This window comes from Capricornis sumatraensis, chromosome 15, assembly GCF_032405125.1.
Source record: "Capricornis sumatraensis isolate serow.1 chromosome 15, serow.2, whole genome shotgun sequence".
In the NCBI taxonomy this organism is placed as follows: domain Eukaryota; kingdom Metazoa; phylum Chordata; class Mammalia; order Artiodactyla; family Bovidae; genus Capricornis; species Capricornis sumatraensis.
The window spans coordinates 20,348,974-20,374,528 of record NC_091083.1 but is presented as its reverse complement, the minus strand read 5'-3'; the positions used below and the strand labels follow the sequence as shown (position 1 = coordinate 20,374,528).

Here is a 25,555-nt window from a genome sequence, read left to right as displayed (position 1 = left end):
GGGAGGGCTTCTGCATCTGGCACCACCTGCTCGCCTCTTCATGACAGCATCTTGGAACGCTCGTGGAGAAGCGCTTTGTCCTGGGTTTCACACTGTGCTCGCTCTATCCTGCACACCCGTCCACCACGTGGGTGAACAACGTGGCCCAGTTTTCCTGGGACACTGCTGGTTTGAAAGTCCTATATTCTGGGAAATCCTTCAGTCCTGGAAAACCTGGGACCACTGGGGACCCCACCCTCTCAGATCTTTGGTTTGGGGATTCCCTTTGTCAGAGGGATGGCTTTGCATGCCAGCTGGGCCTGGCTAGGGTGGTCTCTGGTTCTCACTGCAGTGTTCAGCGTCCCACTGGCCAGGCAGGTCACCTCTCCTCACCACCTCACATCAATGGGGTCTTTTCCAAGGTCATTGCCCTCTCTTCCCTTCTCCGGATCCTCACCCTCTAAGAACAGTGTAAACACTTGCAGAAACAACTGGTGTGAGCTGGAGGCTGTTTGCAGTTGTAAGATTAGAAATGCATTTTTAAAAAACAGAGAGATCAATTTTAAAACTGCATAGCTGGGCTTTCACATGCCACCCTCCTCATGAGAAAGGAGAGCTGTGTGAGAAATTTGCTCCAAATAAAATGGCATCGTGCTCTTTCTGTGCGGGAGGCTCTGAAATTTTTGCTGGGGGAGAGGGGTCATCTCCTTCATCACAAGTCTAGCCTTTCACCTTGGGGGAGCAGGCTTCTTCGTTTCTGACCGCCGATGGCCAGAAGCCCCAGGGTCTCGATTTGGAGAGGGCTTTGCTAGAGGAGCTGCCAGGCAAGGTTTTCTGCAGGTGCCCTCCCAGGGGCTCCCCAACTCCCAGGGAGGAAACAGGCCTGCAGGAAAGGTGAGTTATCTTCTCAGAGAACTGCCCCTCCAAGGAAGAAAGGGAGACAAGGAGAAGGAATTGAAGTAAAGTGCACTCTTCACCTTGGAGACAGATTCTCAAGCAATCCTCTATTAGAATTTTAAAAAATACTTTTAAATTCCCTTTGAAGGAAAAAAAAAATCTCTTAAAGGTTAACATAAAATTCTACTCCCGACAAGCAAAAGATACAGGTCATGGAAATAAGAAGTATAGCTTGAAAGGACACATTTCTTAAAAGAAAAAAAAAAAGAAAAACAAACCCTAATGCACAATATTTACCAATACTTAAATAATCCAGTTGAAACCTTTTTTTTGTCATGAATGAAAAAATACAACATAGACGGTTACCTCTACTGAGAAGAGCGGGAACGACAGGGCTTGGGGAGAGGAACTGAGAAAGTCCGTTCTGTTAGAGCTTTGCGAGATTCATATGTACAGCACCAGATCCTATTAAGTCAGCTCCCTTGAGTCAGTACAGTTTGTGAGAAATGAACACTTCAGAATTGCAGTATAAAATATGGCCATAAAAAAACTGCTGTCTTCCAGTCCTGTGCAGGGAGGCGCACCATGCAAGGTGGGATCGCTCTGGAGTGGCTGGTGGCGCTGGTGACCCCCGGGGGCCCCCTTCCCTGGCCTGGCCCCCCGGGCCCCACCTCCGGGGCCAGTCACTTGCTTCCAGAGTGCACTGTCGTCACAGTGGTGGGCCTCGGTCTCCGATCCGCTCCCACTCCTGAGACCCCGGACGAAGAGGACATGAAACTACAGAGCGTGGAGGGTGTCAGACCTGCAGGGGGTCAGCGGACACAGGAAGTTCAAAGCTTTAGAAGAATGTACTCACTCCCTCTTCCCACTGCAAGGGTTTGTTGGGGTGGGGGGACAAACTTTGAGGCCCTTGATTCTAAACTTTTATCTACCCACAGGAAAACGTCTGCAAGGATCCCAAGTCTTCTTAGGGACTCATCTTCCCTCCTTGCTTCCACATAGCAATGATAACCGTGTTGTATTTGGCTACATCATGGTTTAGCTACCATAACAGGATGGCTTCCATTTACTGAGCATTTACTACATACTAGGCATCAGGCTAGGTATTAAACACATGTGTGCGTGTGTGTGTGCGTGCGTGCTAAGCTGCTTCAGTCATGCCTGACTCTTAGAGACCTATGGACTATAGCTCGCTAGGCTCCTCTGTCCATGGGATTCTCTGGGCAAGAATACTGGAGTGGGTTGCCATGCCCTCCTCCAGAGGATCTTCCTGACCCAGGGATTGAACCCGCATCTTTTATGTCTCTTGCATTGGCAGGTGGGTTCTTTGCCACAAGCACTGCCTGGGAAGCCTGGGAAGTCCTCATAAGAACTGTTTATTTCTTACAACAGTGCTGGGAAAGCAGGGATTTTAAGAGCGAATAAAGAATGACCCCAGCTTGGTGTGTGCTCTGGACTTTTGGCTAAGCATCTGTGATCCAGGGCACACTGACCTAGTCCTGCATGCGTCGCAGCCCCCCAGTCTAGAACAATTCCTGACATGCTGCACCTCCACCGTTCCCCAGGCAGATGCTGGCATCAGAAATGTCCTGTGTGGGATGATCTTAGGTGTGGCAGGGTACCACCCACCCTTGCCACCACGAACTCATGAGCACAAACACATGGATGCCGTAAAGTAAATGACGACGATGGCTTTGCTGTCAGAGCCACTGTCTGAATCTTCAAATAGACAATAGATTGTAGGGTTTCCTTTGACTGGAAGGTAGAAAGGATTTGTGCTGAAACGTAAACTGGGCCTAAAGCAGTGTGCAACTGTGTCAGGAAATGCTCAGTGGAGGTTTCCTGGGAGAACTTAAAGGCTGGACATTCAGAAATGAGATTCGAGGATTATTTAAAGATGAAGGGAATCGTTTTTTGAGGAAGGAAGTGTCATGCCAAGGGTGAGACCAAGCTGAAGGGTTTCAGTGAAGGAAATTCTGCAGTGCAGATGAGAGCTTCCCTGGTGGCTCAGAGGGAAAGAATCCGCCTGCCCATTCAGGACACACCTGAGTCAGGAAGATCCCCTGGAGAAGGAAACGGCAACCCACACCAGTATTCCTGCCTGGGAAATCCCATGGACAGAAGAACCTGGCAGACTACAGTCTATGGGGTCACCAAAGATTTGAACACGACTTAGTGACTTAACACCAACAAGCGGTGCAGATGAGCCCGTGGAAAAGCCTAGCGATTAAGGTGAACGTGTAGAGCGGGGATTGGGAGAGGAAAACAAGGAGGGTGTGCATGTGTCCTCGGCCATGTATTGCTCCACACAAACGTGGAGAAAGAAACATTAGTGTGGGCTGGCCAAAACTCTGGTTGAGGTGTTCTGTAACGTATCATGGAAAAACCTGAACCAACTTTTTGGCCAACCTAATATCATTACTCTGATTGCAAAGCCAACACACTTCAAATAAATTAGGCCAAATGATCATCCAATAATACAATTTAAAAGTCAGTGAGACCCAGGCTGTCATGAGTCTCTCATCGGTCCCTAAGGGTGACGCCCAACGAGGAGCAAGTCAGATCATAAGGAGATGCATCAGGAAGTGTTGGCTTCCGTTCACACATGGCTGGGTGGGACTTGAGCCACTGATTTCTCATCTCGACGTGGAAATACTAGGACTTAGGGTTACATAGATATTAAATAATTAAAATTTTAAACTATTTTGAAAAACAGTGTCCTGGAGTTGTCGGGAGTGCTAATGAATCGAGTATTAACTGCCTGACACATGGTAAAGTGAAAGTGTTAGTCGCTTAGCCGGGTCCACCCCATGGTCTGTCCATGGAATTCTCCAGGCAAGAATACTGGAGTGGGTAGCCATTTCTTTCTCCAGGGGATCTTCCCGGCCCAGGGATCGAACCAGGGTCTCCTGCATTGCAGGCAGACTTTTTACCATCTGAATTAGCAGGGAAGCCTGACACACAGCAGGTACTCAGAGTCCCCTTTTCTCCCTACCAGATCTGTCTCAAACACCAGTTGGAAGGTTCTGTTTTTGCTACATACGCACAATCTTTTTGGCTGGCCAGACTGAGGCTGCTCGAAACACTTGCATTTGAACTGTCCAGGCTGCTGCCAAGATGCAGTTTTCTCATATGTCTCACGACGGCCGTGGCATTAAACGCTTGCTGGAATTTCAGAAAGAGGAAAAGCAGACAAAATATTTCAGCTAATTAGGAAAGCCTCAGGCTGTCTCCTATCATTTCTCTTGTTACCCGCAGCAGTTTAACTTCTGAAAGCGTTCTCATGATCCTCTAGAAAGGAAACTTATATTGCCGCTTCCTCCAAAAGTACATTCATCCTTTGACCCTCTCTCCCCTCATCAAAATACATTTTGGAGATGAAGAGAATATTTTTCTTCTGACATAATAACGTAAACTATAGAATAAATGTAAACCAATTCTCTCCATAATTTAGAAGTGACTTCTAGAATGAAAAGCATGTTGTAATAACGCAGTACCTTAACATCGTATTTTTAAGAGTTTTCATTTCTGCTTATTGGTGTTTTTGCCCTAAATAACAGCATTTCCTGTGAATAAAGTAATTCAATGGAATTATTATCTGCATAGTGTCTACTTGTTGGCTCTCATGGAAAAATAGCCAGCTCTTAATTACCCATGCTTATGAGGACATAGGCTAATGGTTTAAGTCTATCACATTTTTACTGGAATGTAGTGATAAGTTCAATTGAGATTTCCTGTTTCCCCTTTCCATTTTTATATCACTTTTTAATAAAAGTCAATTCCTTAAAGTTCCAGCAAAGTGAAGAAAGACAACAGGGATTTCTTAGGAAACTGCAAATGAGGAAGCACTGGCAATATTGCTGTTTCTGGATCTCAGAAGGAAGATATTAAATCATATACTTTATCCTTCTCACACCTCGATGCTCTCTTCGAGTCTTAATCTTTACTACTTAAAATCAGCACCATTATTTGGGTGAGGTTCTGGGAATTTTCATCAGACCTCCTGGGTGAGAACAACCTTTAGAAAGAAGCAGCCCTCCAGCCATAGGGCAGGTCTGAGCGGTCAAGTTCACGGGGAATGGAGGAAATGAGCACTTACTCTCCACTTGCTTTTGGCGAAGTTCTTTCGGATCTGGGCGCTGACCGACTCGTGGATGTTTTTGCTGAGGGCTGTGTCACCAGCGATCCTGAAACCAAGGCAAAGATGCTTCTTCAGAAGGGTTTTGTAGGCAGCGGGGTGGCAGGGGGGGTGTGGGCTCTGACACGGGGTCCCATGCTTTCTTGGCGAAGCCATGTCCTGTCCCCTTTGCAGGTTTGCCAAGGGGGTGGCCTGTACCCCCACGGCTCTGGTTGCGATGTTCACAGTCCACCACCACCGCACTCCGAGCCCCGACCCACCTCCTCTCCGCACCCCTCCGGGCTCGGGCAGCACCGTCATGGTAGACCGCTCTGCCTGGCTTCCCCGTCTCCCCTTGTCACCGCCATCCCTGCAGCTTCAGAGTCCACATGGACCACACAGCCTGGGCTCAGCTCCCCTCCCTTTCCCCCAGCTTTCTACCTGCTAGGCCTCACCCCTGAGGCTGCAAGCAGGTCCGCCACCTGGTCTGACCTCCCAGCTTCCTCCCACCGGCCCCTCTCCCTGGCATCACCAGAGCCTCTGGTCCACGGACCACTCGCCGTCCCGGGCCCACCGCTCCATTCTGACTCTATCCCGGCTAAGCTAAGTTCTGCCATGTTCCACTCTTGCTCCCACCCTCGGGGCCCCTTATCTGCTCTGTCCTCGGTGACAGGACCCCAGTCTCAGCTCAGCCCTGACTGGCACACCTTCTCCTGCATTTCCTTGAGAAGTCCTCAGAACTGCAAGGACCACGGCCCCCTAGATCCCACTGGGTCCCTGACATCACTGGGCAATCTTGATGTCATTCCTGCTTGACCTTGGCTTTCTATTACAGGGAAGAAAGGCAGGCTTGGTCTTTGCCTCCTACCCTCGGAGTCCTGCTCATCCTATCACTTCCTCCCTCTGCTTTGCCATCCCTCTCCTCCCTTTCTTCCCTAATTCCCTCCTCCCCTGACCCCAATCTGTTCTTGCGCCTCCCTCTTTTCTCTGGGCCTGCAGACTCCAGTCTCACTGATGGCCTGGGGGTCTCTCCAGCCCATCCCTCTCCCTCACATCCCTCTCCACCTCCACACCACCCTCACTCGACATTCGACCCCCACCCCCATTCTCTGGCAATCTCACAGGAAACTGTTTTGTTTATTCTTTTCTGGGCTTGAATCCACCCATCTTCCCTTTCTCTTAGCACCAAACTATTCAATTTTAAGCTGACTTCCGATGCTTCAGAAATAATTTCTTGGATTTCGGAAAAGTTAAGGGGTAGACAGATGCCGGGGACACTGACCATCCTTTCTGGCTGGAAGGTGACCCGTGGGTGAGGGAGTTGGCCGGGTCTCAGACTCATATAGCCCGGGATACAGGCCAGCCTGGACACAGACTGCTGTGTCCATTCACTTCAGGACATGAAATGAAGAAACCGCTGCTGTATGAAATACACATTCCCACCACCAGCCTCTCTCACTAGAACTGAAAACATGGCTGGTGCACTCTGGAAGGGAACTCTGTTCAGGCTGGGTCTAAGTTTAGAATACAGTCTCATATCCCAGCTCAGCGCAAGGCCCCCTCAGTAGACTCCTCTGGTTTTCCCAGCAGGGCCGAAAATACACAGCTCAGATGACGCTCAGAAATGAACCTAAGCCAGCGAGGTTTCCATTTCCTTTTCACTTTTTTTTTTTTTTTTAAGTGAAGTATAGTCCCCAAGGACTGTGGCCTGCCAGGCTGCTCTGTCCATGGGATTCTCCAGGCAAGAATACTAGAGTGGGTTGCCATTCCCTTCTCCAGGAGATCTTCCCAACCCAGGGATCGAACTCAGGTCTCCTGCATTGCAGGTGGATTTTTCTTACCATTTGAGCCACCAGGGAGGCCCTAGGTTTCCATTTCCAACAACTGTCAATAGCCCCCTTTCCCCAGATACACATCAGTGAAGAGAAATATCTGAATGAACAAACCCGAGGAAGCAGACATGTCATGAAGCCTCTTCTCCTGGGGGGCTCATGCGCTTCCTCCTGCGCCTCTTGTAACAGCTACATCCTCAGAAAAGAACACCAATTCCACCTGTCGGTGGCCAACTCTTTCTTGGAAACCTGGGGGCAGATGTGGCTGGAAAGACAGAACTCCTCGGACTAAGCACTGCTGCAAGGCAGAGTTCCCTCCAAACCAAACAGGCTGGGGCGGGGGTGGCGGGGGCGGTGTCAGAGAGCCGCCCTTCCCTGTGGGTGAGCCCAGCTGAGAGCGGAAGAAAATGCAAACCTTCGGTTGTTCTGGCAAAGTCCTGTGCTCACTTCCCAAAGTGCCCAGGCGTGCTGCCACTGGCGAAGGACCCAGCAGGACAGACAGTGCCCCAGAGGCCCCTGTTAAACACCCGGCTTGGAGGTGAAGCCAGCCACCTTGGCTCATGACAGCTCATGACCACCTTCCTCAAACAGGCATCACTCCCAGCAGCCAGGAAGCTCCCAAGGATAACGTGGGATGCTCAGCACTCCCAGCTTCAGCATTGTTCACCGGCAAAACCAGAGGCACAGCATCTTAGAACTAGAAGGGAGCAGAGACGTCACCTCGACTGTCCTAGGAACTGAACAACACCTCAGATACAGAAGAATTTCCTGATGCTTCTGTGCACACATGTGAAGCTACAGGCACCTCTATTTCACCCGGGTCCCCGACTCTCTCTTGCTTCCCAGCTCTCGCCTCTCGACTAACTGGAGATGGCCTTTATATCAGTCATGCTCTGTCAGGCCTGCCTGGCTCTTTCTCACCACACACAGGACATCAAACTCCTCTCCCCACTTTCTGGTGCTGTGATACTTTGTATACAGTCTATTCTGGGCTTCCCAGGTGGTTCAATGATAAAGAATCCACCTGCCAGTGCAGGAGACACAGGTTCAATCCCTGGGTCGGAAAGATCCCCTGGAGAAGGAAATGCAACCCGCTCCAGTATTCTCAGGACTTTCCTGGTGGCTCAGATGGTAAAGCGTCTGCCTACAATGCGAGAGACCCGGGTTCAGTCCCTGGGTCGGAAAGATCTTCTGGAGAAGGAAATGGCAACCCACTCCAGTATTCTTGCCTGGAAAATCCCATGGACAGAGGAGCCTGGTAGGCTACACTCTCCATGGGGTCACAAAGAGTCAGACATGACTGAGCGACTTCACTTTCACTTTCCATTATTCTTGCCTGAGATATCCCATGGACAGAGGAGCCTGGCAGGCTATAGTCCACGGGGTTGCGAAGGAGTCAGACACGACCAAGCAACTAAAAAATAACAACAGTCTGTTCTATTAGTACCTACATAGCTCTGATTGTGCGTATTTCTAACCACTTGCTCAAGACAGGCTTGGTGTTGCCTAGTGTGTCTCCCAGACCCCTGGGATCCTTCCCAGTTCTGCAGTTACCGCAGCTCAGCTGCCTGAAGCCCCGGGGAAGGGAGGGGTCTCCATGAACACTGAGGAGAGCTTCAGATAGCCGCTGGCTGGGCCAACACAACGTCCCTCCAGGAGGGCAAACTCCTGTTGCCCTGGGGACTGGCTGAGTGTCACCTGGGGTCACCTGGAGTCACCTGCTGACCCCCAGGATCATCACTGTGGTTTGCTTGTCACTGAAACTGGAGGCAGAGGCTCAAAACAATCCAAATGAAGTAAACAAACCTCATCAAGGTGCTTCCCTGTCACTGGGACTGGATTCCCATCCTGCTCTTTAGCCATCAGCCAGCACTCAGTTGGCTCCTGACTGTCCATCACTTAGAGGAAGGCAAGGCCTCCTGTGTGGGGCTGGGGAACATATGCTGAGATGGGCTGACTGCCCTCTGCAAGGACAGCTTGGAAAGGAGCCCTGTCCTGCCTGGAGGGGTCTGTTTTGGGCTAAGGGGAGGCCCTGCCCTAGCCAAGCCAACCGGCCTTGGCTCAGTTGGATGAGCAAGTGCAGAGTAAGCGATGATGCTCTCCGGGTGTCATCCGTGAACTGGGACCATGGTTTCCAGAACGGGGATGCTGGTAAAGCCACGTCTCACATCCTGCAAGCTCTCAGTTGAATCCGTGTTTTCAAGTTGCCTTGGCAGCTTTACATATGAGAAACAGGTATATTGTAAATGCAGGCAAGCGGGGTGTTTCTAGAATGCTTGAGTCAAACCATCTGTCTTTGCCATTTCCTGACACTTGACTTTCTGGGAATTCTGAAATGCGTAGTAAGAATTATAAAACATGGGGGAAAAATCCCCACCTCTGAAGTAAGGAGGCATTTATTTGTGCAGCTCACATGCCAATACATCTCAATGTGACCCAGGCTGATGACCCTGAAGTCATCTCAGACTTGATCTCTTTCCTGAGCTCCAGACTCATTCTGCAAAGCACCCACCAGAACAGATCGGCATCAAGATGACACAGCACCCTCGTTCTCTTTCACTCCAGCCTACCTGTTCCCCCAGCACAGCATCCTCCCAGCCCCTTGAACTGGACAATCTGGAATAACCTCACTGTTTCCACAGGTCAGAGCAGAACCCGTAGCTTCCCCACCCCTGGCCTGTCTTCACCCTCTCCCTGCATTCCCAGGACACTAGGCAGACCACCTCCACCCTCCTGGGGCCAGCCCTCTCCACATGACTGCTCTGCCCCTCCTGGCCCCTCCCATGCCTAGTCCCCAATCCTGCTGCCAGGCTGAGGTTTTGAAAATGCAAATTTGATCACTCAGCTTAAAACCTGTCTGGGGTCCCCACTGCCCCAAAGCAAAAGAATTCCAATAGATTGGAGATTATTAGGTACTCTTCTTCACATGGATTATCTCATTTTCTCCCTTAAAAATCCCTCTAGGATACATTCCACTGTTATTTCCCATCTCAGAGCCACAGGTGAGGTCCAAAGTTTAAAGAGCTGGTTCACATAGCACAGCCCGAGTCCAGGACTGGGGTCCACTGGCCCCAGCTGGAGCTCACCCCAGAACCTGCTGGGTCTCTCCTTTCCAGGCTCGTCTCTCAGTTCTCCCCGTCCACTCTCACTAAATGCTGCAGCTTCACGGATGGGTGTACAGTGTAAGCCCCCAGGCCCAGCCCAGGAGGCTCATGCAGCCTGGAATCCCTGCCCCACCCTAGGTGCCTGATGACAGCTCTCTCATAGCACAAAGCAGGCATCTCTGTGAAGTCCTGCTTGATTCTCAGCCCTGCCTTGCCCCTCTGCCAGCATCAACAGTCTGCATATTGTACTGGCTGTTTTACTATTCCTGGTGTTTGTCTAAAGAAGGAGGCTCATGATGCTTTAATAAGAAGAGCTTAATGATGCATTTGCTATGTGCCAGATGTGCTAAACCCTCTGTGTGTGCACGTGATCTCAGACACTGCTTACACTGACCCCCCAAACTAGGTACCATCATCCTCACTTGAAAGATGAGAAAATTAAGGCTCAGAGAAGTATAAACCCAAAGTCGCCAGGTTCAACCCTAGTAAGTGGCACAGAAACAAGGTGGCTTCAGGCTTCCCTGGTGGCTCAGAGGTTAAAGCGTCTGCCTCCAATGTGGGAGACCCGGGTTCGATCCCTGGGTTAGGAAGATCCCCTGGAGAAGGAAATGGTAAACCACTCCAGTATTCTTGCCTGGAGAATCCCATGGACGGAGAAGCCTGGTAGGCTACAGTCCACGGGGTCGCAGAGAGTCGGACACGACTGAGCAACTTCACTTTCAGGGAACCACAGGAAATGTAGTCCAGGATGTCGTAAACTATCAATTCATCCCACTGGAGGCAATGAAACACTAACTTGAAAAGCATCTTAAAAGAAAAAGAACATATAACCTCAATCCACTTACTGGCTAAGTAATAAGCTCAAGAAATAAAACTCCGCTCTTAAAGCCTCCTTGGGGGATTACCTTCAATAAAAACGAGCCTAAAATATCTCACATAAGGTGAAAAAGCTACAGCTATTTCTTGTGCATCTGTCATCAGTGCCTTCAGAGACCGTGTCCTCCAAGGCTGGGTGGGGAAAGGAAGAAAGCGGCTGGCCCGACGGGACGCCAAGCCTCACCCGTCGTTTTCACAGTAGAGACCCAGCCGACTGGCCCCTCGAGTGGGTGCTGTTCTTACCATGGGTGCCGAGCTGCCTGCTCGCAGGTGTATCTTTTATTCGGATCTTTCTCCATCAGGTTCCGAATGAAGTCTTTTGCTGTTCGAAGAGAAGGCGCAAGGAGAGGAATCAGTGTGTGCCTGAGATGCGACAGTAAGATGCCAGTGGGTCTTTGGGAGTATCCAGGGCACCATGACAAATAGGAGACCAGCCTTCCACAGCCACCAGGGACCTGGGACAAAAGGCAGGCGGTACCCGTGTTTGGGGAAAAGAGAAGCTGAGATCTGAGGTTCTGAGTGGTGAGGCAGTGAACCAGGAGGCAGCTGAGCCTGGCCTGGGACCCGCCTTCCTGGCTCTGGGTCCCTTCCCGCTGGCAGGCAGCTAGTGGCACCCGTGGCCCAGGGAAGAGATGAACAATCCCTGTCACCAGGCGCCTCTCACTCAGCTCACCGCTGCCTCAGGGAGCTGTTTTGTTGACGCCTTCTCCATGTTAAGACATCACTGATTCAACAAAATCGCCCAAGCACCCACTAGGCTCCCCAGGGCTTGGGCCAGCCCTGCGGCTGCGGACACACAGCCCGCCAGAAGCGCCCCCTGCAGCCCCCGTGGATGATGACAAACAGCCAGCAGGAAATCATGAGGAGGAGGTGCGCCCTGGTGGCGAGGAGGAACTGCTTGGAGGCCCAGGAGTGGGTGTGGCCAGGGCAGGACGCTGAGCGCACGGGGGTGGGGGAGGGGCTGGGTCCCAGAACTGGGGGATGACACGTGCCGGGGGGGAAATCTGTCACCTCGCGGGCCCAGCAGCTCACTGCCCGCAGGACTGGACTTCTGGGGGACAGCTGTGCCCTTCCCAGCTCAGAAGTAAACCGGTCCCCATGCGGCTCTTTCCTGAAGAACCACAGCCCCATCCCAGGTTTTAGAAGACTGAGGAAGAAAGCAGGGCATTTCCAGTTAGGAGGAAACAATGCAAGTAACACAGTGTGATATTTGGATAGGTGGTTCGTTGTTTCATTTGATCCTTATGCCACCTGCCAGAGTGGGGGGCGTAGTGTCACCGTCCTCATCTGTTGGGAAGGAAGGTGAAGTTAGAGACGTTTGATCTGCTCTTGTGGGCCTTGGGTTTGATCTTTCTCCCTGAGCGGGAAATGGTGAACTTCCCTGGGAATGTTTCCTGTGGCACAGTAGCTGAGATGCAGGCTCTGGCTTGAAGGTATGGGTTCAAGCCCCATCTCTGTTACTTACTACCTGTGTGGCTTCAGTCAGGTTATTTCACCTTCTGGGGTCTCAGTTTCCTTATCTGTCAAATGGGGCTAACAGGACTCCCTACCTGACAGGTTGTCCTGTCCTGAGGACTGGGTGAGCTAGCACACATCTGGAGCTTACGGTTCTTTGCACACAGTAAACGCTCAGTAAACATGAGCTAACATTGTCTCCTGGAGTTTAGGAGTTTGAGTAAACTCCGGAAGGTGGTGAAGGACAGGGAAGCCTGGCATGCTGCGGTCTATGGGGTCGCAAAGAGTCGGACATGACTGAGCAAGTAAACAACAGCAAACACCGTCTCACTGCAGAGCACCCAGAGCAGCGTATGGCTGAGGAGGGCAGGAGTGAGTCCCCGCCCCAGCCCGGCTGGGGCACATGGCCCAAGCCTCTCCCTGCTCACAAGTCAATTCAAAGTGTTAGCTCAGCACCATTCTGAGCCGTCAGGGCCTGTCGGAGATGCAGGTGGTCTGGGTGTAGGGGTCCGCGAGCCATGAGACCTACCGGAGTCGGAGATGTCATCCCAGTAGGGGGAGTCGAACTCATATTCCGCCTTGAGGATCTGCTCAAAGAGCTTGGAGTCATTTTCGTCGTAGAAAGGAGGGTAGCCGCAGAGCCTGGAAGACAAGAAGTCGTGAGGATCTGAACCGGCAAGCTCCACGTGGTGGCTCGATGTCCAGCCTGGAGGAAGAGCTGTCTTCGGTCGAGTGCAGAAACTTGCACTGCGTGTGCTGCAGACACAATCTCAGCCAAGAATCCAAACCTTCTGTGGGTTCACGTGGCACAGAAGTAACACTGATTTCTCAGGCAGCAAAAAGGGTTAACCCAGGTGGTGGCAGAGGGTGAACATGTACACTGAGCTCACCTTAAACGTTTCTGAACGTTTCTTAAACGTTACTCCCTGTGATATCCCCAGTAGAAAACAGGTTAAGGAAACAAACAGAAGGTATGTTCGGTGTACTCTATAGAGAGCTTCCCTGGTGACTCAGCAGTAAAGAATCTGCCTTCAATGAAGGAGATGCAGGTTCGATTCCTGGGTTGGAAACATCCCTTAGGTATGCCAACCCACTCCAGTATTCTTGCCTGGAAATCTCATGGACAGAAGAGCCTGGCGGGCTACAGTCCATAGGACTGCAAAAGAGCCAGACATGACTTAGGGACTAAAATGACAACAAATACATTTTAGAACCCTTCCAGGTTCACTTTATTTAATCACAGCACAATAGGGAAATTTTACAAACCTGACTAACCAAGTTGCCATAAGTGGCCCCCAAATGCACAGTTTCACCCTGCCACATCCAACCTGGGTATCTGAAAGGTTACAATTTCTCCCATTAACATGTAATAAGCAGAAGCTGATGTAAGTTATAATACCATGACCTGTTCCTCAATGAACCCTTAAAATTGAATTTTCAAAGATAATCTAGGTCCAGTGGTTAAGACTTGGAGCTTTCACTACAGCAGGCCTGGGTTCCATTCCTGTTCAGGGAACTGAGATCCCACAAGTTGTGAGGGGCAGGCAGTCAAAAAAAAAAATTATTTAGGATGTTGGTAGAGAAAACTTCTAGTTCTGGAGGTACTGACAGTCACAATAGGGAATTTTTATTAAATACCCCTAATGCAACTTGTGCCATGAAACTGTGGGTTCTCCCACCCAGGTCTGCTACCAGCTCTGACGTGACCTTCACCACTAATAGGCCAGTGATACATTTTTCTGGACCAAGATGTCCTCATCTAAACACAAAAGAGGACAGACTGGAAAATTCCTAACATTCTTGTTGGCTTTACGATGCCGTGGCTCTGTGCTGCTTTCCCCCAATTTGTTTGGCTGGCTGTGCTTGTGTGCATTCTAAGTTGCTTCAGTCATGTTAGACTCTTTGCGGTCACGTTAGACTCTTTGCAACCCCATGGAATACAGCCCGCCAGGCTCCCCTGTCCATGGGATTCTCCAGGCAAGAATACTGGAGTCAGTTTCCACTGGCCTCCTCCAGGAGATCTTCCTGACCCAGGGATTGAACCCTTGTCTCTGGCATCTCCTGCATTGGCAGGTGGGTTCTTTACTGCTAGAGCCACCTTGAAGCCCTTGACTGGCTGGGAGACCAAGGGAAAGATCTGGTCCATGCTTGAGGCCTGGGGGCGGGAGGGAGGGACGGGGCAGACAGGCCCTGGTTGGGACTGGACATCAGAAAGGGGTGAGATTTAGGCTGTGACTGTGATGGACAGAGCAGAGGGCAAGGCTGGATTCCAGAAGGCCAGGCAAAGAGCTGGATGGCACAGAACTTGGTTCCGGGCCTGAGACAACCCCCAGGGTGGCAGCAGCCACCGTGAGAGAGTCCTGCCCCCAGATGAGCCCGGAATCTTCCCACGCAGTCCAGTGTTGTTCAAAGCACAGCTACAGCCGAGAGACCAGTTTAATGAGAACAAGGGAACAGGCATCAACAGGCTCCAGGCCTTTGAGGGATTGAGGCTGTCGGCACGTAAGAAATTTAAGAAAGGTCCAAAACACAACTTTCAGGACATTTTTTCAGCCGCTCCTGCACTCTGCACAGCCTCGCTGCCTCTGCTGTATAGGGGAAAGGCTGACGACACTTTTAAATGCTGTGAGACATTCTGTGGGCCGATAAGATTCAAAACCATCTCTCCCTACAGGGTTGGTTTAGGGGCTAGGAGCCTGGAAAATTTCATTTTTAAAGATTTGCTGCTTTTGGCGAAATGAGTGAGAGCCAGTGCTTCTGAAACCACGAAGCCCATATTTCACTTCCCAGGAAAGCCTGGGGCTGAGAGACAGACGCAGAAATGCTTCCCATAACGAGGATTTAGGGTAAACGAAATGTGCATATTAGGAAACACAGACAGAGCGAAATGTTAGTTCATCCTGGAAAACAGTGAACTTGTAGATACGTGAGGTTTCTGTTTGTTAACAACAGAGTGTGTTTTATTTTACAGTTCGGCTTTCAAGGGAATAAAAATCTTTAAGAAAATTTCAAGAAAGATTTATTCTTCATGTGGCAATCTTCTTAAAGTAATCTGATTTCTTCTGGTTTTAGCTCTTTTGGGGAGGGGAAACACAAAATACTGTTTGTGTTTCGGTACTGAGGATGGAGGGCTTCTCTGATAGCTCAGTTGGTAAAGAATCCACGTGCGATGCAGGAGACCCCAGTTCGATTCCTGGGTCAGGAAAATCCCATGCAGAAGGGATAGGCTACCTACTCCAGTATTCTTGGGCTTTTCTGGTGGCTCAGCTGGTAAAGAATCCGCCTGCAATGTGGGAGACCTGGGTTCAATTCCTGGGTTGGCAAGATCCTCTGGAGAAGGGAAAGGTTACCCACTCCAGTATTCTGGCCTAGAGAATTCCATGGACTAAAATAAAATAGTCCATGGGGTCGCAAAGAGTCGGACACAATTGAGCGACTTTCACTTTCACTGAGAATGGAAAGAAAGGAAACGGGTGGAGCTTGAGGACTAAGTTAAAATTAGGAAAGAAGGTTTTAAAACAGGGATTGAAACAGAATGGAAGGGCAAGGAGAGGTTGTAAAATCTTCCTTAGACCTAGAAATTTCACAGGGCTCCCAGGCAAGGCTATTTCATGAGTGGTTTGTGTGGCAGGTTCAGTTAGCAGAAATGACAACTCTGAGATGTTTCTATCTCCATATGCAGGACGCTGACTTCCACAGTCCTGGGCCTGCCCATTTGCAGGTTTTGTTTTCATCTCTGTGTTCACATTTTACATATCAAACCAGCTAAATAATCTACAAATTGATAGGTTCTCAAAGACGACAAAGCCATTCCCAATTGTTCTCGGCCAAGAAGCCCGTGGTTCAGAGTAACATCTGAACTTGCCCACGACAGATGGTCCCCCCAGTGCCAGCAACCCGGCTCCACCAGCTCCCCACTCGTGTCCATTCCAGCCTCGGAGGGCCATTCAGGGAGCATGCTTACCCCTCCCGCCTTCCCTCTGCTGCTCCCGTCTGTCGTCTCATCTCCTCTGGCACACGTACACAGCTGTACGCTGGGTTCTAGTATAGCCTCAGCCGAACACTTATTCGGGGTCAAAAGTCCTACCTCGCGCTTTGCTCTATCCTCTCACTTAAACCTCACTCCCCCAGGAGGGGTGCATCTCTGACAGCCTGCCTGGACCTGCAGAGCCACCCTCCACTCCGCTCCGTCCCCGGGAGGCTGGCCTGTATGGAGGGTTGCTGAGGGCTGAATTCTCTGACATCTGCTGGGGGGTCAGCCAGCAGGGACCCCAGGGAAGATGGCGGGGGGAGGGAGGAGGGCAGGGCAGGGCGATGCCCTGGCCCCTTCCACCTGAGACTCAGGCTGGTTACAGCACTGAGCCAAGGGCCGTGCTGCTCCCAGGGAGGGGGCTCTACCAGGCTCTCCCTTGGGCGGGCTAACTGCTTCCTCCCTCCCTGATCACTGAGGGTCTGGGGGCAATTACGGCTCAGCTGCCATCAGTCTCAAGGTCACGGTGCTATTCCTTGCGGTCCCTTCACACCAGAGCCCTGTATAATTCTCATGTTAAAGGCAGAGAAGCTAAATTGCAGCGAAGTTGGGACACGAGCCCTGTCTGTCTGATTCCGGGTCTGTGTTCTTAACTGTCTTGCTTGTTCACTAAAGGGAAGGAGGCTTGAGAACTGAACCTTAGGTTTCAGTCTTGACTTTGAATTCTCTCTGCAGGCCCTTTCCTTTGTCCACTGGCCCCTTCAACTGCAAATAGAGCCCGGCCACTGGACCTGACTTCCCCATTTCCCAGACACTGGGTCTAGCTGCTAAGATGCTTAGCAGGGTTGGTTTGCAGTCCACCGAGCACTTTTTATTTCTGGGCTGCACTCTAGCTGGGCTGCCCTCCCCTGGCCCGTTCCAACTGGCACATCCCAGCTAGGGTGTTACTAGGAAGACCCAGTCCTCTGCTGCCGGGCAGTGTGGGTGCCCTGCTCTGTGTCCCATGGCAGCGCACAGAGCTCTGTTGTGACCCTTCCTATAGGCACACTGCCCTGACCTCCACACCCCCCTCAAGGCAGGACCATGTCTCATATTTTGCCTTCTTCTTGGACTTCCAGTGCCCAGCTCAGGGTCTACCTGTGGCAGTTCCTGGGTCAATGTTTGGAGGAGCAAACAAGCTCTTGAAGAGGGGGTTTCACTGCTGGCTGCTGAGCCCTCTGGCTGGGCTCTGAAAGAGAGACAAGGATGAAGGAAGCACACAGGAGCACCCACTGGAGCACAGCCCAGGGCGCCGTCGGGGTCCTCACTCACCCCGACTCCTCCCTCCTGCACACCACCCTCCCGGAAGGTGGGAAAACAGCAAAGCTTGGTGCCACTGACGGACATTCCAGAAGAACCCAGTGAGCAAGGCCAGGTGCTGGGAGCAACCTGGCCTCTGTCTGTAGAGAGAATGCATTGGGTTACCTAAAATGCCACTACCGTTTTGTGGACAAGTCTCATGGAGGAAGTTTTCCATGTGAGGGCTGTTAACATAAATGAAAGTGAAAATTACCCTCGGCCAACCATAGCTGGTCCAGCAAGGCACAGTTATTCTTGGAAAATGAAATGATGTGATAGTGTTAGAGCTTCCACTGAGTGGTCCTGAGACTTGACTGCATTAATTGTGCTAAATTAAGGGATGTTCCACCTCCTCCTTTGTCCTTGGACAATATCAGGGTTATCTGAAAAGACTTCCAGATAACAATCAATCAGTTGGTACCTCTTTCCCCTTTTATGTAACTTTACTGTCATGATTCACTGCAGCCTTCTAACTTCTTGCATATTTCTTAGACCTGATTTAAGGTTCTGCTTTTCCTTATTGACTTTTGGTTTGAGAGACAGATACAGAGAAGACAGGAAGGAGCTGGTATCAGAAGTAGTGACAGGCAATGAGTTATTACATTTACACCTGTTAGGATGGTTATTATCAACAAAAAAATAATAAAAGTTACCTAGCGTTAGGATGTGGAGAAAATGGAACCCTTGCCCACTGTTGGTGAGAATGCAAAATGGTGCAGCCACTATGGAAAATGATATGGATGTTCTCCAAATATTAAAAATGGAACCACCACATGAGCCAGGAATCCTTCTTCTGGATATATTCCCAAAGGAGAAGACATCAGTGCCATGAAGAGTTATATGTGCTCCTGTGTTCACTGTAGCCAAGATGTGAAAACAATCTGTGTCCACTGATGGATAAACGGATAAAGGTGGCTCAGTGGTAAAGAATCCACCTGCCAAGTGGGAGACATGGATTTGATCCCTGGGTCAGGAAGATCCCCTGGAGAAGGAAATGGCAACCCACTCCAGTACTCTTGCCTGGACAATTCCAAGGACAGAGGAGCCTGACAGGCTACAGTTCATGGGGTCAAAAAAGGATCAGACAGGACTTAGTGACTTAGCACAGAGAGCAGGGGAGCATGTGAGCAACTGACTTTGTAGCTGGGCGGAGGATGGGTGCGAGGCAGGAAGGTAAGTCAGCCGCTGTGAGCAGACAAGGGAAGGACCAGAGGCACAGACGGTGGCAGCAGTCGGGGAATGGATTCCAAAAGGAGTCCGGAGGGGAAACAGGAAGATGAGCTGATTAGCTACGGAGAAAGGGAAGGCCAGGATGCCTCCCTGGCCTCCAGTGTGGACCACGGGGGCTGCGTCAACCACGGTGGAGAACAGAGAAGGGACCAGCGACAGCCCCAACGTGTCACCACAGCATCTGGCAAGTCCAACCTCTCTTTTCAATAGACACAGCCCTCCTCGGGGAAGCAGCTCTGGACAGCTGTGTTCTTACAGTTAGGAGATCAACACCTAATGTCCTACCCCAGCCTGCCTTCTAGAAAGACAGGCCCATCAGTGGGAGAGAGGGACGAAGAAAAGTGAACTCGAGTCTTTGCTGAATCAAACAAACCCCAATAAGGTCACATCCGGTAGCCCTAGTTCAGTGCTTGGCTCCCCTGCACTGCTGTAGGGGGTACAGAGGATAGCAAAGCTGCTGTCCAGACCCTGGAGCTCAGGGCTGGGCAGAAGTTCCGGCCTGGCTCTCTTACCCAGTGTAGCTGGGAAAGCAAGTAACACATACAAGCAAACCTGAGCACCTGAAATGTGCCTCCTGGGCTTCCCTGGTGGCTCAGCTGGTAAAGAATCCACCTGCAATGAGGGAGACCTGGGTCGATCCCTGGGTTGGGAAGATCCCCTGGAGGAGGGCATGGCAACCCACTCCGGTATTCTTGCTTGGAGAATCTCCATGGACAGAGGAGCCTGGTGGGCTACAGGCCATGGGGTTGCAGAGTCGGACATGACTGAGCGACTAACACACACACAGCACAAGTGCCCAAACATACTGCAAATATTCTACACAAACAGCCTCTGAGTGCAGCAGTCCACACTGACAACTGAGTCATCATCTGGAGACAGCAACCCGGAACGTGCCCTTTAGTCTAACTGGAGGAAGAGTGTGAAGATGAAGAGGTGGGTGACTTTGCAAGTCCTGTCCCCTGAGGGCTGACTTAGCTTTCAGAGGCATTTCGTGGTGCGGCTTCCTCAGCCTGGGATTCAGAGAGATAAAAGACACAGATTCAAATTCTGGCTCCAACAAGGCCTGGTGGAGTGACTTTGGGGAAATTATGTATTGTTTCTAAGTCTCAAGTTCTTTTGTAAAATGATGAAAATAGGACCCACATTATAAGAGATATTATAACATATATCACATATACTGTATAATAATCTATATTACATATAACGCACAGATAGATGAATGGATGGATACAGGTAAAAGATATAACATAGGAAAGTGCCCATCACGTCACAATCATTAAATGCCAGCTCCCCACCCCTCCTCTCCCCTTGTTTGTCTCTTTTCTATCCCACCAGCTCCTTCTAACTTTCCAGCTTCCCTCTGCTGAAACATTGTGCAGTGAGACCCCACTCACCACCAGGAAGACCCAAGGGTGCGGGAGAGAGGAACCGATGAGTCCGAAGGGACTCAGTCCAGTGTCCTACCCTCTAAACGTGGAAACAGAGCAACATAATTAAAAATTTTGTACCAAGTCTCAGAATCATTCATGACTGTACATCCTGACCTCAGCTTCTACACTGCTCTGGAAGGGAAGGAGAGAGAAGCCACCTCTAGTCATGATGTTATGTGATGGATGCACGGACAGGATGTTCTGGAGACCTGCTTTTCAGCATTTTACCAAGGAGTCCTCAATTCTAGCAAATTGCTCAAGCTTCCCTGAGAACAATTCCTCAAAGGCATATTAGTGAAGAAAGTATTTTTATGCATTGATGCTTTCAAACTGTGGTGCTCGAGCAGACTCTTGAGAGCTCCTTGGACAGCAAGGAGATCAAACCAGTCAATCCTATAAAAAATCAATCTTGAATATTCACTGGAAGGACTGATGCTGAAGCTCCAATACTTTGGCTACCTGATTCGAACAGTGAACTCTTTAGAAAAGACCCTGATGCTGGTAAAGACTGAAGGCAGGAGGGGAAGGGAACGACAGACAAGATGCTTGGATGGCATCACTGACTCAATGGACACGAGTTGAGCAAATTCCAGCAGACGGTGAAGGACAGGGAAGCCTGGCATGCTGCAGTCCATGGGGTCCCAAAGAGTTCGACATCACTTAGCGACTGAACAACAACAGAGCAACTGGGCGAAACAACAAACTTCTATGTCTATTACAAACCAGAGGAACTGAGTAGGGCCAACCCAGGCCCAGTGGGACTCTGCAAAACACTTGAAAACTCAGTCAAACCTGGGCTTTCCTCCTCGGCATAGTAGAGTCTGCGGGATGTGCGACAACCACTGGGCAGCCACCAGCTGGCCCTTCGTCTTGGCTGTCTGTGAGACTCAGCAAGTGTTTACTGGCTGAATGTCTGGAACACATACTGAGCAATCTGAGTTCTGTTCCTCTTACTCTGGTTAATAGGACATATTTTTTAAAATAATAAAATAAAGCAAAGCTTTTTAAGCTGTCAAATCTCTGTTGCTTAGCTGCAAAGCTCCTTTAGCAAAATAGATTTCAGCACATTATTCGGATTTGTAGACCAAAATGACCAGTGAGACCTGAATGTTTACAAAGATGTACTGCAATTACTTCAGCAACTAGAGATTTGCTTATGTGCATGCCAGAGCTTCCTGCTCGCAAACCTGAAAGGGACAAGGGAAGGTTCACATATTAGAACCATGTGCAGGCTGACTTCAGCAAGGCACCGCTGGTAAAATGCAATGGCCAAATGTCCCGTTACCCCTGAGATTTGGTTAATACTTTGAAAGCTGAGAAGGCGGAAGCCGATCCGGGAAAGTTCTAGAGGAGGGAAAAAAAGGGACAATAGAGGGGAGATGGGACACACACCCCTTAGAAAGTTTATATATAATCAGAGCTGAAGTCCAGGAGTTGGGCAGGAGGGGAAGAAGGACAAACGCTCTTCCCCAAGCGTGAGAAATTGGCAGCATACTCCATTTGGAGTAAAATAGTTACCAATAATAATAATAATAATAAAATAAAACTTGTCCACAGTAAAGAGTTGGGCTGGACAAGACATCGTCCAAAGCTGTGCTATGATCCAGGGACCTACTTCCAAATGTGTAACTTTTCAATTCTTGCATCAGCCTAAAGGACAGCATCCCCAGGAAGTCTAGGCGGTGAGCACACAGGGGAAACACATCTGAGGGAGGTTCAGACAAACCCACTTTCAACTCAGCCTCTGCTGACAGTGGATTGGAGGTGGGGAAGGGGCGGTCAGAGGAGGATAAGTGAGGGGAGCTTCCAACAGCCAGGAATGTTGTGTTAGAAGAAACACAGCAAAACTTTTAGCAGCTAGAATTAGTTCTCACAAGTGATGAATTTGCACCAATTAGTGCAGACATCCAGGCTGGAGGTGATTAACAAGAGCGCTAACTGATGAGTCTGAACCCCGGGCAGATTGCCAACTCCACTTGTGCATCTTGCGGGGTTTTTGCTCCCTGTCTCCCTCCTCCATCCCCTCGTCTTCCTTCTCTCTCAAGTTCTGCTTGGTAAGCAGTTACGAATCTGTGCAGACTAACAGCCACACTTGGGAAATGTCTTGTACATCCATACTGTTGGCCTTGGCTTTTGATTGCACTTTTTGCTTGTCCCTGGCCTCCAACAGCTCTCTCACAAGGCACTTTCAAAAAAATTTTTACTTTTTGGCTGTGCCATGTGGCATGCAGGCTCTCAGTTCTCAGACCAGGGATGGAACCCATGTCCTCTGAACTGGAAGCGTGGAGTCTTAACCCCTGAACCTCCAGAGAAGTTCCCACAAGGCACTTGTGAGGATGACTCGAAATTGCTTCCACCCCCAGAGGCTCATCCTCGGACGTGCACTGTGAGAGCACGGCAAGCCTGTCGGAAGCTGCGGTGTGGTCTTGTGAGCAGCCCCGGTGCACCTATACCTGCCATTGAGTCACGGGCTCCTGGTCCCTCCTCTGAACCACCTCCATGGTCGTTTCCAGACTTGCTGGTGTGAACTGGTATCTCTCCTCTTCCCACCTCCATCTCTTCTCTTCCTGGTCAGAAACCCAGCTCAGACTAAGAGGTCTGAACTCACGACTCCTATTATTACGGCTCCTGGCGAGCCGGCCACTTTCCTCTCTGTGCGGCTTTTGGTTTTCTAACCAAAAGAAAACCTGTACCACCTGCCTCCAGCCTCCGTGCTGGCACACTCCATTCCAGAGCGTAAACCTTTTAAAACATAATAAAAGCCTAGTTGGATTCTTTCATTCACTCGGTGTGGTGCTAGACAAATGAAACATCCTGATATTCAGAGATTTTACTTTCCCCATCGCTAAGTATTGGTGACACATAAGTTTCAAAGCTGGATCAACTATTCCAAGTTTTATTTTAAAAAATTACGTCTCAAATTGAATGAGACATCTTTTATCCAACACAGTAAGCACATCATATCCTTAGATAATTGGGTCTTAGAGAATTAAGCATTTCCCCTGCCTGACAACCTGGTGGATACTTGAAGACAATCCTTCCAAGTCCAGATCACTGTATGCCACTCTCGGGGAGCCTTCCTCAAGGCTCATCTCTTCCTGGGAGTCCCCCCACCCCATATCCAGCAGCTCCTGCCGCCCATCTTAGGGACAGGCAGCAAGACCAGATTGTAAGTTATCTGTTGACTGCCTGTTGCCTCTGGCAGACAGGAAGCACCTGTGTGGCCAGGGCGGTAATGAATCCATTTCAGCAGCCATGCCATATTGCCCAACAAGTATTAGTTTCAATAAATGTTAGTTAAGTGAGCAAATGTCAATCCCCTGCCTTCCATCCTCCAGGCTAAATATCCTGAAGCATTTAGATGCTACTTAAATGACAGTCTCCAGGAGACGACGCTTACATGAAGTAAGCGAGCAGAGGGAGTGAAATGCTTTTCCATTTGTCCTGAAGCCACACTGTGGCAAAGGAGACATTCCCTTCCTGCTTCTCCCACTGGGCGTCCTTTCTACCTTGTTGTTGTTTAGTCACTAAGTTGTGTCCAACTCTTTGTGACCCCACAGACTGTAGCCTGTCAGGCTCCTCTGTCCATGGGATTTCCCAGGCAAGATACTGGGGTAGGCTGCCATTTCCTTCTCCAGGGGATCTTCCCGATCCAGGGATCGAACCTGCATCTCCTGCGTTGCAGGCAGATTCTTTACTGCTGAGCCAATGGGGAGGCGCCCCCCACCCCACCCCCGCTTCTACCTGGGCCTTTGCAGAGACAAAGGCACGGATGGGGTAAACTTCACCTTCCCCAAAGTCACTGGCAGGAAATTGCTCCCACCACTGTGGAAAATGGAGCTTCTCTTGGCCTCAGTGGTACTGTCTGTAAATTTCCTCCATCACCCTGTGCATATCCCTGCACCCACTTCTTGAAACCAGAGAGTATTTTATGCTTGGTTCTTTCCTAAGGGTTAGAGGTGAACCACGGAGAAGGCAATGGCACCCCACTCCAGTAGTCTTGCCTGGAAAGTCTCATGGACGGAGGAGCCTGGTAGGCTGCAGTCCACGGGGTCGCTAAGAGTCGGCACGACTGAGCGACTTCACTTTCACTTTTCACTTTTGTACACTGGAGAAGGAAATGGCAACCCCCTCCAGTGTTCTTGCCTGGAGAATCCCAGGGGCGGGGGAGCCTGGTGGGCTGCCGTCTATGGGGTCGCACAGGGTCGGACACGACTGACCTGACTTAGCAGCAGCAGCGGTGAACCAACTGTCAACAGACCACTAATAGTCCTTCTCCCAAAGCAGCGGAGAGAGGGTCATGAACCCATGGATGAAGCTGAAATATGGTCAAGCAGGTCTTGTAAACAAATGGCACTGAGGCACCCGCAAGGTCCGCTCAGTATAGACTGGGGGGGGTGGCGAGCATTGGGCATCTTTCTGAGACTCCTCAAAAAGCAGCCACACTGAAATGCAGGAGTAAAATCAGTGAGCCTGGAAATTATAACCAACATCAATGCCTGTTGAAATAAAAACAGTGAGGCTAGAACAACAAAAGAAGAGTGCAGGGTGGTGGCTGGTCTTTAAGGTGGAGGGAGGCAGCAGGTGTAAGAACCGTCTGCACGCGGCCACCCTGCCCAGAGATGCGGCAACAGTGGTCCCCCCCGTGCCAGAAAGCACTTTTGGGAGACAGAGGTGACCGGAAGCCCATGAGGGGCTTTATGAAACCACCCAAGGCCATCCAAGTCCACCCAACCCCTCAGCTCTGATCCCTGGTCACTAAGGAAACTCCCTGTTGGAGTCTGCTTTCTCCTGGAACTTGCTAGTCTGATGACATGCATATCTCATTACTTTGCAGGGCATGCATCTCATTATGATTTAATAAATGGACATTCCAGTTGTGTTTTTTTGTTTGCTTTGTTTTAAACTCTTTGGAGTCTGGCTAGTACGAATCAATTCCCTGGGATCATCTGTAAGATGAAGCAACAGATCTGATTTCATTTCTAAATGTCTAAAGCCAAGGTTAAAACCATATACCCATGGTGGCCTAGACGTGGCAATATGTCCCAGTCTGCGAGGTTTATGAAAAGATGATGACTGCTGCCTGCTGACAATGCCAGCTCATTATTTCTATCAGGATTAAATGAGAATAGGAACCATCATAATACCCCAGGCTTGGATGTTTCACTGGGGCTCAATAATCACATCGTGTTCTCTCCTGCTGAAGCGTGGGTTTGTGCTGTCTCTAGGGGACACACGGGCCCATAAAGGGGCAGCTCTCAGTGGTGGAAAGAATGATGAGTTCCTTGGTAAGGAGCATCCTTTGTCTCAAAAAATGGACCCAGTGC

General features: G+C 50.1%; 1 protein-coding gene across 1 annotated transcript in view; it reads right to left on the bottom strand.

Moving 5' to 3' along the window:
• Positions 1–1,559: 1,559 nt before the first annotated feature.
• CAMK1D (calcium/calmodulin dependent protein kinase ID) overlaps positions 1,560–25,555 on the bottom strand; it is a 387,071-nt gene continuing 363,075 nt past the window's right edge. The window contains exons 7-11 of the mRNA XM_068987483.1: positions 12,790–12,902; positions 11,049–11,127; positions 4,976–5,063; positions 3,924–4,041; positions 1,560–1,678 (exon numbers count right to left, since the gene is read on the bottom strand). Coding sequence (XP_068843584.1) covers positions 1,560–1,678; positions 3,924–4,041; positions 4,976–5,063; positions 11,049–11,127; positions 12,790–12,902 — 517 coding nt within the window. The remainder of the gene's footprint in view (positions 1,679–3,923; positions 4,042–4,975; positions 5,064–11,048; positions 11,128–12,789; positions 12,903–25,555) is intronic.